Below are 13,112 nucleotides of genomic sequence, written 5' to 3'. Positions count from 1 at the left end.
ACAACTGATATATTTTTAAACCTTGTTTTTCTAGCAACAAAACTAAAAAAGGTAAATAATTTGCATTGCTTGTGTGGGAAAGCTAACAAATTATATTTAACCTAATTGGCTCTCAAATTTTGGATTACAGCTTTCATACCATACTTAAATATGTGGATACAAACATAGCTGACATATTCTACATCTATGCATGGCTTACTTGAAAAATGGAAGCAGTTGCTTAACTGGATGACTATCAAATGGTCAACACAGATTGATGGGCTTGAGTACAGTAGACAGTGGGTATGCAGATGGTGGTGTCTGTACTGTTTGACATGAGATGGCAGAGTCTTTAAAAATGATTTCAGTGGAATGGCTTTGGTGTTGCAGTAAAGGGCATCCATTCAACCTCAGGTGCTGTGCAGCTGGTAAAGCCAAGCTAATATAGAAAAATGAGAAACAAGTGACTATTTAATGTACAGGAATGCACGATCTGCATTACAAATAAATGACAGTATTACATGCAGGAAACCTGGCCAGATGGCTGTACATTAAAACACACGACTCCTAGAGAGAATTAAGTACAGGCAATTTGCTTGGGTTTTCTGCAGGCCTGCTGCATATTATATTAGGGTAGGGAGAACAAGAGATTAAGTGCTTTATTTATTGAAAGTGTTTAGGTGAAGTTGGCAGTTGTTTAAGCATAATCTGATCTCCATAAGTATTTACATGGTCTCTTTGTAGAAAAAAATAGTAGGGCGGGTAGTTGGCTTTAAAATAGAAGGATATAAGGAATAAGATTGTCTTGTGAACTTGTGAAAAATACAACTGTCTTTTTGGACCATATCTTAGTTTTGTAAAGTTTTCCTTGACGCAAAAGCTTAAACATTTTTGTGGGGGACAAGTATGATGAAACAAGTATTTCTTTTTCTATATAGGTTTTAATGAGTACAAATTCCAGTGACATATGGGGATTTAAAAGTGGGAAGAGTTAATATGTTGAGTGCTTTGTGAAATGGGACCATTTTCACTAGTAAAACATTACATATTTGTTTTTCAGCTTAAAGAAAGTGGTTATTGTACAGGTCATGAACCAGATTCCCTGGAATTTAGCACTGTGGGAGGATGGGTATCTACTCGGGCATCAGGCATGAAGAAGAATGTCTATGGCAATATTGAAGACCTGGTAAATTTTTTTCTAGTTATTTTATAATCATTGATAAATATATAGAGATTATAAAGTGATGTAAGCCTTTAAAATTTAGTTGGATGGTGGAGTCCCCTCAGAAATATACTTATTTTGATTATGGTAACACTGATTGTGCAGTGGTCATTACTTAAGGCTGCTCCTTTTCAAGTGATTGATATTTAAGCTTGGTAAATGTTTCATAGTATCTGATATATAAAACATATAAATATTATTTGATAATCCTCATGGAGCTTCAGTGTTCAACTCTACCAAGATTTTAGTCAATTTATTTAGATGATCTCATCATTGTTACTCTTGCCTTAGGAGATTTTTATATTTTTCTGAAAAATAATTTTTCTATATAGAGTTAAAAATCCTGAATGAAAATGTTCTAGTGAGTGGCCATATAACCTCTAATGTTTTGTGTGCACACACCATTTTGTTTTACTGATCTGGTGTCAGTGCTCTAACAGTTATTATTATTTTTAAATATATTTGTATTGATTTCAGAAAGGAAGGGAGAGGAGGAGAGAGATAGAAACATCTATGAGAGAGGATCATTGAATAGCTGCCTCCTGCATACCCCCTACTGGGGATCGAGCCTGCATCCCGGTTATGTGCCCTTGACCCGAATAAAAACCGGGACCCGTCAGTCTGCAGACCAATGCTCTACCCGCTGAGCCAAACCAGCCAGGGCTGACAATTATTTTGATAGTGTAACAACTATGGGCATCCTGGTTAGGAATTAGGTATCGTTTGTTCCATTTGTACTTTTAGTAGTTTACCTGATAGTTGTATGACCTTGTGCAAATTGGTTCACCTTTCTAGACAAGTTTCCTCCTCTGTAAAATGGAACAAACAAATGTTAATTGCTGTAGAGTTATAAGAAGTAAAGGACATAAAATGAAAATTCTTAGTTCCTGGTACAGTAGGTGCTTCAAAAATGTTAGTTTCCTTATCAGCAATATTTTGATAACAATTTTAAATAACTTTATGAGACTATTAAAGTTAGCGTAGGGAGAACAAGAGATTAAGTGCTTTATTTATTTAAGTGCTTAATAATGTTCCTAACATTATTCTTAGAGTTACTTAGCTTTGCTTTTCAAATCTAAAGTTTCAACATTTTTATCAATATCTTCATTACTGGAAATATCAAATCTTTAATGAATTTTGGTTCTTTATAGTTACATCAGAAATTTAAGACTTTGTCTATATTATGAATACTTTTTAAATGTTTACATTATCCTGTTTATATATATTTTTACTGACTTTTAGAAATCAAATTTTCATTTTGCAATGAAAATAAATTCAGTTTCAGAGAGAGAATTTGATCCTTTTGCTATTGTATTATTAAGAGCTTTATCAGAGTTAAGCAAATATTTGACAGATTGCTATATTTAGTACTACTAAAGCATGCAATTTATTTTCATCCTTTATAGAGAAATTTAAGGGCCATAAATTATAAGCATACATCGTAATGTACTTATTTGCATTAGTAATTACTTAGCATATTTTACTTTTAAAATAAAATTTTTTATAATATATAATTTCCACTGAAACTGTCTTTAATTTCCATTAATTGCTTTTATGAAAACTGCTGAAGTTAATATATTCTTTTATGTGGTTAGAGTAGAATTCATGAAAAACATTAAATTTCTTGTGTTAAAAATATTTCTGTAATCAATATTGTTGCATAATTCTTTCAAATACAATAAATAATGATACTAATACCTCTTTAGTTGTTTGAAAAGAGCTGAAGATGATTAGTATAAACTTTTAACATTATAACCTGAAAATTGAGATGTCTTGGTGCTTTCTGTATGTTATGGGATAAACTTTTCATCTTACATTCTGGTTGCTACTTGTTTTTAAGGTCATTTTAAGGAAATCTGTAGTCCAACTCAAATATTTTTTAACTTAATGATTATCTCTTCATAAATGATTTCCTGATCATTTGATTAAGTGATTATGATTTTTATGGTTTGCTATAAAGTTGAAGCTCTTGGCCATCAGCAATAATCCATTGCTTCTGTGAAAGATTCCTTGGTATACTATTCAGTTATGAAACACAGATGGAAAGTCAGATATGCTATTATATTGACTAAATAAAATAATTTCTAACACTTTTAATATCTTTGTACTTATCTTTACAGACCATTTACTAAGCATGCTCACAAATATATAGATATATCTAGTTTTTAATATAAAAAGGATCATACCATGTTTATTCTGCTTTTTAAAATTATATTATCGACATGTTAATATGTAAATGAACATAGGTTTGCACATCATTTAAATAGAGTGCATATAATTCTTTCGTTGGTAATTCATAGTTTATTAAAGTAATTCCCTATTAATAAATATTTAAGTTGTTCTTGATTTCAAAACTATCAAAAACAAAGGGGGAAAATAATCCACTTTATTAATACTCTTAGCATACATCTTTAAATGTTTTTTGGGGGGGTAAGTTCCTAGAGCTTGAATTATTGGACAAGATGCTTAAACATTTTTAAATCTATGTATGCTATAGCCAAATTGCTCTACAGGGATTTTGTGCCAATTGACATTCCCACTAGCACTATGAGAATCCTTATTTTATTGGACTCTTTATTTATATTTTGCCTTGATTTTAATTTCTTTAATTGCTAGTAAATGTAAACTTTTGAAATGATCTCTTTGGCAATTTTTATTTCTTGTTTTGTAAGTTGCTTATTGATGTTCTCTGCTCATTTTCTTCAACAGTACATAGACTTTATTTATTTGTTCAAAAATCATTCCAAAAATGTGTTGGATTTTTACCTAACCATTTCGGATTCAGATCTCAGAAACTATTTTTGAATGACAACCCCTCCCCTATACAGTGTACTTAATTTTTCACCTGTGTGAAACATATCTCACAGATACATCACACACATGTCTCTCTCCCTCTTTAACTCAGTCACAGGATCTCCCTCTGCATCCCAACTTTGACCTGATCAAAATTAATACTTTAATCTTTTCACTCTTTCTTACTAAGTAAGCAGATTAGCTACGTTGAAGGGGGGGATAAGTCAAGAATATATATTGTTTTAGAATTCTAGGCAGTGTTTGAGATGAATGATAATGTTTCATAAATATTGTTAAATATAAGTGAAAGATTGAACCTATTAAAATATAATCATTGCTTATTTTTTCTGTCCTTTAGTTCTTTGCTACATAGATGACCTGAGACTAAATTTGGTTCAAAGAAATGTGCTTAAGGTGTTCCTAAGATAATGAATATACCTAAACCAATAGGAATCTTAGATTGATTTGTCCCTCTTTTAAAGTTTATAAAATTTATTTATAGTTTAATAATTACTAAAAGATATTAGAATTCTGAAGGGCAGCAACATTTATTACCTAACCCAATATTTAAAAAGTAGTGTTTTATATAAATATCTGGATGTGTGTACACACGCAACAGTCACTGACAAATGTCTAGAGTTTACATCATGCATTGTATTAAACAGGTGGTTCATATAAAAATGGTAACACCTAGAGGTATAATAGAAAAAAGCTGTCAAGGACCTCGTATGTCAACAGGCCCTGATATCCATCACTTCATCATGGGATCTGAAGGTAAATATAACTGCAAATTTATTATGAAAAAAATACATGTTACTGACTCAGATTTGTGAGAATCTGCGATATTGTGATATCAGATATTTGAAAGAAAGATGTATGTATTTAAATAATAGTGATATTTTTTAAGTTTCATTACTTTAGTACTTCATAAAGTTTGTATTATGAGGACATCTTATTAAATTTCCTTTTACATTTTACTTTTTTATAGTTTTAGAGACAGCTTGGTCTTTTTGGTTTTATTTGATCTTTCTTTTAGAGTTTTTAATAATTAAGAAAAGTAGTTGTTAGGATTAAAATAGTTTGCTTTAATATGTTATAACATTCTTTAATGTCTGAATAATTAGGGAGAAACAGCTGATAAAGCGTTGTTTCATGTCTTGTCTTTCTATAATTATATCTGTTATTATTGCTATTTGCTTTAAGAGAAATTTAAAATTCTATTGATTCATATACTTTTACAACTCTTGTTGGTCTTTTATTTTTTTCACTACTGAAGTGGTATCCTTTGCTTGGCTACTTGATGTTGTATAGATTAGAATGTAGTTCTTTATTTTATTCCAAATATTTAATTCCTATACCAATCAGAAAAAAACTAATCTTTCTTCGATTTTGCAAATTAACTATTATGTAGGCACTGTGAATTGAAGGTGAACATGTGATCATTTTTTAATTCTTAGAATGGTAGAAAGGGAAACTCCTTAAATACAGAGAAATAAGATAAAACAGGGTTTCTAAATTAGTAGAGGTACTCATTACTTACTTCAGAAGGTGGTACAGGCTGAAAAGAAGATAGATTTTGGAAACATTTAGCTATACGCATGGATAAAAACAGTTTATAATAATCTAGGGTAAATTCCAACTTTTGACACTAATATCAAGGAGGGAAAAACCCACTACTAGTATGTGTCTTAGGACATGCTAGAGGTCAACTATTGAGTTATGATCAGTGGAATAGTTTAGATCTTTTTCATAACAACCAATAACAAACCTTTGTCAAGATATCTCCCCAGTTTACTCTTAATTTTCGAATTTTTATTTTTTATATTTTTAATTAAATTTATTGAGGTGACATTGGGTAATAACATTTTATAAGGTTTCAAGTGTACAATCTATGACACGTTATCTGTATATTGCATTGTGTGCCCACAGTCACATCTTCCATCACCACATAATTGACCCCCTTTACCCTTTATTACCCCATTCCCCTTCCCTCTGGTAACCACCATACTGTTGCCCGTGTCTGAGTTTTTGTTATTTGTTTTCCTTGTTTGTTCTTATTCCTTTTCTGATCAGTATACTCTTCTAAGGAAAAAACAGAACAGTTTTAATGACAAAAATAAAATGTTAAATTCCTTTAAATAATACAGTTCTCTATTATTTTGGGACTTTTTGTAATATTGCATCATTTGAAAGTTAACTAAAAGTATGTAACTTTTTCCATCAGATGTCAAATTGAATAACAATAAGTGTCAAAAATTATAAATATAAATTATCTTTTCAAGTAACAACTTTAGACATTTTTTAAATCCCATTGATTAGCATTTTAAAAATTCTGGTTGCTAGGTACTATGCTGGCATACTCAGGACACAGGTAATAATAGACCATAATAATACAGTTCAATAGATTCTTTGATAGAAGTAAACACTGGAAAATATAGGCAAAAGGTCACATGAATGGGTATTAGGAAGACTTCCCAAGAGAAGCCATGCTCAAAGTAGTCCTGTAGGGTTGATAAGGAGAAAGTAATTTCAGACAGGGTTGAGGGATAAGGTGGGAGAGAATTGTCCTGCAGAGAAAAGTGCATGTGGGCAGGCTTAGAAGTAAAAAAGAACCATGTCTGCTTTATGAAGCTCTCAGTTTTTCAGTAGAATGGGAACATAAGATTTAATTGTAGGGTAGAGTGGGCAGCAGGTTGAAGGGCAGAGTGGTAGAGGTTATAGGGGTTAGAGATAATATGGTCTTTACGCCTTTTAAAATAATTTGAACTTTATCTAAAAAATTGGACTGCCTTCTTCTAGTTAATTATTGAATAAATTTAAGAAAGACAAACTCAATAATATAATAAATATGTATAAAAACATATATGCTAGGGTAAATTACTGTATTTAAATGAAATTTTCTTACAAATGTGCATGAAGAATGCCATAATGATTTAAGAGCATGAATTGTGAAATCTATTAGATATGGATTTCAATATTTACGTTCTTGTAACTTCGTGTAAATTAGGTAATTTTCTATTCCCAGTGACCTCAGCTATAATATGAGGATAATAAAGTAAAAATCTTAATAAGCTTTTTGTGAGGATTAAATGAGATTATGCTAAGCATTTTATAAGCATGTAGTAAGTACTCAGTAAATGTTAAATTTATCACTATTGTTGTGACTTTATTATTTTGGCATTAATGACCTTTACAAGTGTATTTATGGTCCCTAATCCCCATATCTGTATGTATGTGGATGTAAACTCATCCTAATATAGGCCAGGAGATAGCATGATTGAGTAATTTTATGTGAAATCATATTCTTTTATAAAATGTATTTTTATTTGCTATTTTGAACTAAATAATAACCTCCTGCCTTAACTGTGAATCATAAACTTTTCCTTGAGCTTTAATAATATTTTTCTTTTGTTGCAGTTAAATCATTTGAGGACAATCTTGAAAGCATTATCACTAAAAAGCCCCATTTTCCCCCTATCTTACTAAGTTACACATGTGACTAACCACTTTAATGTTTTTGTCTTGTTTGGTGTTATGAATTTCTTGTAGTTTATTTTAACAAGCAGCTTCTCATTTTAAATGCTCTAACATGATCAGTATAATGAAAATTATAATAAATAGTCAAAGCATTCGAAATGCTTTGTATTCTTTTCCTGTGTATGGAATTTACTAGTAACTTACAATGATTTGCTTTTCTATTTGGAAAGTGGTTAAAAGTACTTGTTTTAAAAACCAAACCAAACCCATGACCCACCTTTTAGCCTTTTCTGTAGGATGAAATAAATGCTTACTATAGGTTCTTTTTTTGTAGTCTTACTAGTCAACGTTTGGTTAAATAAAGCTTACTCTTTACTGGATTCCTCAGGAGAGGCACAGATGTATATCACATGAGTTTTGTAATGTTCTAAACTGGTTTTCTATGGCCTTAATACTTGCAGGTCGGCTTGAGTGGATGTGATAATCCTTAGGTCACTCTTTCTTTCTTTGTTTTTTGAAAATGCTGCTCCACTGTATGTTGTTTTAAAGAACCCTGATGCCAGCTTTCTTGCCTTTGTAACTCATTTACTCTTTTTTGCCTGGAGGCCCTGAGAATTTTTTGTTTCATTATTGTTAAAATTTACTGCTTTTACAACTCAAGAGTTTATTGCCCTGTCATTTTGCTCTGGTACCTAGTACACCATTTCTGTGTAAAAATTCAGATCTTAGGGTTGCGTTGGTGGTATAGTGGTGAGCATAGCTGCCTTCCAGATCTTATTTTCTTTGTGGAAATTTTTTTTTGGATTGTAGTGTTAAATATTAGGGGTTTTCCCATTGTTTTTATTTTTCTTATACATGTAACTGATTTCCTTTCCTTCTTTTCCATTTCAACCACTGTTTCTCTGACCTTTTTTCTTGATTTTTTTTATTTCATTTTCATTCTCTTGGTTATTTTTCTATCTTTCTTCTATGCCCTTTATTAAATTTTCATTTGAATCTATGCTGTTCTGTTTCTTTCCTGACTTTGGTCATCTCTTATTTTACTTCTTGTTTTTTGTCCACTTAAGTTTTTAGTGTTTATATTTCTGACTTAGGAATTTTTTCATATCCCCAAATACTTGTTTGACAGTATTTCAGTTTGAAATGTGTTACAGTTTTTAGAATCATGGTTGGTTTGGGGAGGGGAAGCTTTTCTCCCACAGAAAAGTTTTTGTTTACATTTTCTGATTTTTTCCAATAGGCTTTTATGGATTTTGGTCTGCTTTTCTGTTCCTGTTTATTATTTGGAAAGGATTCCTAGTTTGTTTTGTTTTTTTGTTTTTTTAGTCACTTCTAACCTCTTTTGTGCTCCTTGTTTTATGGATGATGGTGGTTTTGTTAAGAGAAGGCATGACATGCCTTGTGTCTCTTTCATTTCTATGAGATTTGTAATTTTTCTTTTTTATTTTATTACTAGAGGCCCGGTGCACAAAAATTTGTGCACGCGGGGGGAGGGGGGTCCCCCAGCCCGGCCTGTGCCCTCTCGAAGTCTGGGACCCCTCGGGAGATAACGACCTGCTGGCTTAGGCCTGCTTCCGAGTGGCAGAGGGCAGGCCCAATTCCTAAGTGCAGCCCCTGGTCAGGCTCAGAGCAGGGCCGATTGGGGAGTTGGGGCGCCGCCCCATCATGCACAGAGCAGGGCGGATCGGGAGGTTGCAATGCCACCCTCAGTCACGCTCAGGCTAGGGCTGATTGGGGGGTTGGGGCACTGCCCCCTGTCACACTCAAGGCAGGGTCGATGGGGAGGTTGCGGTGCCACCCCCTGTCACGCACAGAGCAGGGCCCATCAGGGGGTTGGGGAGCTGCCCCCTGTCACGCACAGAGCAGGGCCGATCAGGGGGGTTGGGGCTCCGTACCCTGTCACGCACAGAGCAGGGCTGATCAGGGGGTTGAGGAGCTCCCCGCTGTCACTCACAGAGTAGGGCCGATAGGGGAGTTGGGGCACCGCCCCCTCTCACACACAGAGCAGGGCGGATCAGGGGGTTGGGGCGCTGCACCCTGTCACACTCAGGGCAGGGCCAATGGGGAGGTTATGGCTCTACCCTGTCACACACAGAGCAAGGCCCGTGGAGGGGGGTTGGGGCGCCACCCTCTATCACCCGCAGAGCAGGGCCAATCAGGGGGTTGGGGCGCTGCACCCTGTCACACTCAGGGCAGGGCCAATGGGGAGGTTATGGCTCTACCCTGTCACACACAGAGCAAGGCCCATGGAGGGGGGTTGGGGCGCCACCCTCTATCACCCACAGAGCAGGGCCGATCAGGGGGTTGGGGCGGCGCCGCCACTGTCACACTTGAGGCAGGGCCGATGGAGAGGTTATGGCTCTACCCTGTCACACACAGAGCAGGGCCTGGGGGCGGGGAGGGGTTGGGGCACCGCACCCTGTCACACACAGAGTCACAGGGCAATCAAGGGATTGGGGAGCTCCCCCCTATCAGGCACAGAGTAGGGCAGATAGGGAGGTTGTGGCCCTGCCCCCTGTCACACACAGAGCCGCAGGGCGATCAGGGGGTTTGGGCGCTGCCCCCTGTCATGCTGCTCCAGGGGCCAGGAGGCCTCGTGGCTCCGCTGATCCCAGTGTTGGGGGCGGGGAGGGGTTGGGGCACCGCCCCCTGTCACACACAGAGCAGGGCCGATCAGGGGGTTGGGGAGCTCCCCCCTGTCACACACAGAGTAGGGCTAATAAGGGAGTTGGGGCACCGCCCCCTGTCACACACAGAGCAGGGCAGATCAGGGGGTTGGGGCACTCCCCCCGTCACACTCAGGGCAGGGCTGATGGGGAGGTTGCAGCTCCACCCCGTCACACACAGAGCAGGGCCCATGGGGGAGTTGGGGCGCCTTCCCCTGTCACGAACAGAGCAGGGTGGATAGGGAGGTTGTGGCCCCGCCCCTGTTACACACAGAGCCGCAGGGCGATCAGGGGGTTTGGGCGCTGCCCCCTGTCATGCTGCTCCAGGGGCCAGGAGGCCTCGTGGCTCCGCTGATCCCAGTGCTGGGAGGCCTCGCGGCTCCGCTTGACACCGGGGCAGTGAGGCCTCACTGCTCAGCTGATCCCGGTGCTGGGAGGCCTCACTGCCCCACTGATCCCGGTGCTGGGAGGCCTCGTGGCTCCGCTTGACACAGGGGCAATGAGGCCTCACTGCCCCACTGATCCCGGTGCTGGGAGGCCTTGCAGCTCCGCTTGACACAGGGGCAGTGAGCCCTCGCTGCTCTGCTGATCCTGGTGCTGGGAGGCCTCGCTGTTCCACTGATCCCGGTGCTGGGAGGCTCCGCTGATCCCGGTGCCGGGAGGCCTCGCGGCTCCGCTGATCCCGGTGCTGGGAGGCATATTACCCTTTTACTATATAGGATAGAGGCCTGGTGCACTGGTGGGGTCCGGCTGGTTTGCCCTGAAGGGTGTCCTGGATCAGGGTGGGGGTCCCCACTGGGGTGCCTGGCCCGTCTGGATGAGGGGCTGAGGGCCGTTTTCAGGCTGGCGGGTGACTGAAGCTCCCAACCTCTCCTTTTTTTCTTTCTTTTCTTTTTATTGTGGGATTTATTTACCTTCTATGGCTGTCACTGGAACTGAGAGCCGGCTTTAGCTCTGAGGCTCGACTCCAGCTCTGAGACCTCCGCTGCTGAAAGCAGGAATCTGAGTTTGTTTGGCTTCTATAATTGAAACACTGTTGCAACTCCAGCTCGGCCAGCTGGCTGAAAGCATGGGGTTTGTTAGCTTTTATAATTGCAACATAGTTGCTTATAGTGCAAGCTCAGAGCCCAGCAGCGGCAGGCGGGGAACCTTGGCTTCCTCCTTCACTGGAGCAAGCAAGCCTCCTGTTCGCTTCAGCTGCCTGGCTGCTGGCCGCCATCTTGGTTGGCAGTTAATTTGCATATCATCCTGATTAGCCAATGGGAAGCGTGTCGGAGGTACAGTTAATTACCATGTTTGTCTATTATTAGATAGGATTTCCCTTCACTGCTTTATCTCCAAGGAGTACCATACTTCTCAAAATATGATGCTCCCTTGAATATATGCCCCTTGCTTCTCTAAGGCTGCCATTTCTGGTTCCTCCCATTTTCAAACCCCTCCAATAGCCAGGGCTATGGATTACCAAACCTTGTATAATATTTTGAGATTTCTGTTGCACTTTTGCATTCTGGGGTTGATTTTGACTGTGCTTCCTCCAAGTCCTCTGCTACTCTATATTCTTTCTTTTGCAATCTTTTTAAAAAATATATATTTTATTGATTTTTTACAGAGAGGAAGGGAGAGGGAGAGGGATAGAGAGCTAGAAACATCGATGAGAGAGAAACATCGATTCAGCTGCCTTCTGCACACTCCCTACTAGGGATGTGCCCACAACCAAGGTACATGCCCTTGACCAGAATTGAACTTGGGACCCTTCAGTACGCAGGACGATGCTCTATCCACTGAGCCAAACCGGTTAGGGCTCTTTTGCAATCTTTTAAGCCTCCTCTTATTTTCTGCTCTTATAAGCTTGTAGCAGCTGGAAGGCTGTAGAAGGTCTTTTGGAATTTTTTTAAAATCTCTACTTACAGGTAATTTGAAGGTCATAATGTTTTGTTTTGTTTTGTTTTTTGTCTCTTTGTAATACTGAAGGTATAGTTCCTCAGTGGTTTTATTTGTTTTTCCTTGAAATTTGTTATTTTTGAGTATAAGATTGATTTTTATGGGGTTTTTTGGGGGGTTAAGTAGAGGGAGAGGATTCAGAATCAAATGACTGCCATTCTTCTCTGCCTTGAAGTCACCTGAAAGTATATTTTTAAATTATGAAAGATTTTATTTACTTCAAGCAAATACTTATATTTTATATTAAATAATAATTGAAGCATTTAATTTTCTTTATTTTAAAAATGTTTTTATTAATTTTTAGCAAGAGAAGAAGGGAGAGGGATAGAAACATGGATGTGTAAGAGCTACCATGATAGATCAGCTGCCTCCTGCACGTCCCATACTAGGGATTGAGTCCGCAACCTGGGCATGTGCTCTGACTGGGAATCCAACTAGGAACCTCTTGGTTCATGGGTTGGTGCTCAACCACTGAGCAACACCACCTGGGCAAAGCATTTAATTTTCTTAAAAACATATTTGAAAATTATAAAAAAAAATTAATTTTATTTATTAAATTGATTGGGGTGACATTGGTCAACATGAACATATAGGTTTTAGGTGTGGGTTTCTATGTTACAAAATCTGTATATTGCATCATGTGACCACCATCCAAAGTCAAATCTTCTCGTCACCTTATATTAGGACTCTCTTCTCTCCCTACCTCCTTCCCTCTGGCAACCACCACACTGCTGTTTGTGCTCATGAGTTTCAGTTTTATATCCCACATATGAGCAAAATCATATGGTTCTTAGCTTTTTCTGACTGACTTATTTCACTTAGCATAATGTTCTCAAGGTCCATCCATGTTGTTGCAAATGGCACTATTTCATCCTTTCTTATGGCTGAGTAGTATTCCATTGTGTATATGTACCACATGTTCTTTATCCAGTCCTCTATCGCAGGACACTCTGGTTGTTTCCATGTCTTGGCCACCGTGAATAATGCTGTAATGAACATAGGAGTGCATATATCTTTGTGAATACATGATTTCG

General features: G+C 38.0%; 1 protein-coding gene across 2 annotated transcripts in view; it reads left to right on the top strand.

Moving 5' to 3' along the window:
• AGPS (alkylglycerone phosphate synthase) overlaps positions 1–13,112 on the top strand; it is a 129,407-nt gene that overhangs the window by 50,879 nt on the left and 65,416 nt on the right. For both annotated transcript variants that reach the window (XM_070422689.1, XM_070422690.1), the window contains 2 exons: positions 1,040–1,165; positions 4,660–4,768. In XM_070422689.1, coding sequence (XP_070278790.1) covers positions 1,040–1,165; positions 4,660–4,768 — 235 coding nt within the window. The remainder of the gene's footprint in view (positions 1–1,039; positions 1,166–4,659; positions 4,769–13,112) is intronic.

The sequence above is a fragment of the Myotis yumanensis genome, unplaced genomic scaffold, assembly GCF_028538775.1.
Source record: "Myotis yumanensis isolate MYYU_CA2020_CCGP unplaced genomic scaffold, mMyoYum1.0.hap1 SCAF_8, whole genome shotgun sequence".
NCBI lineage: Eukaryota > Metazoa > Chordata > Mammalia > Chiroptera > Vespertilionidae > Myotis > Myotis yumanensis.
The sequence above is the reverse complement of the archived record's forward strand: the minus strand, read 5'-3'. Positions and strand labels throughout refer to the sequence as shown.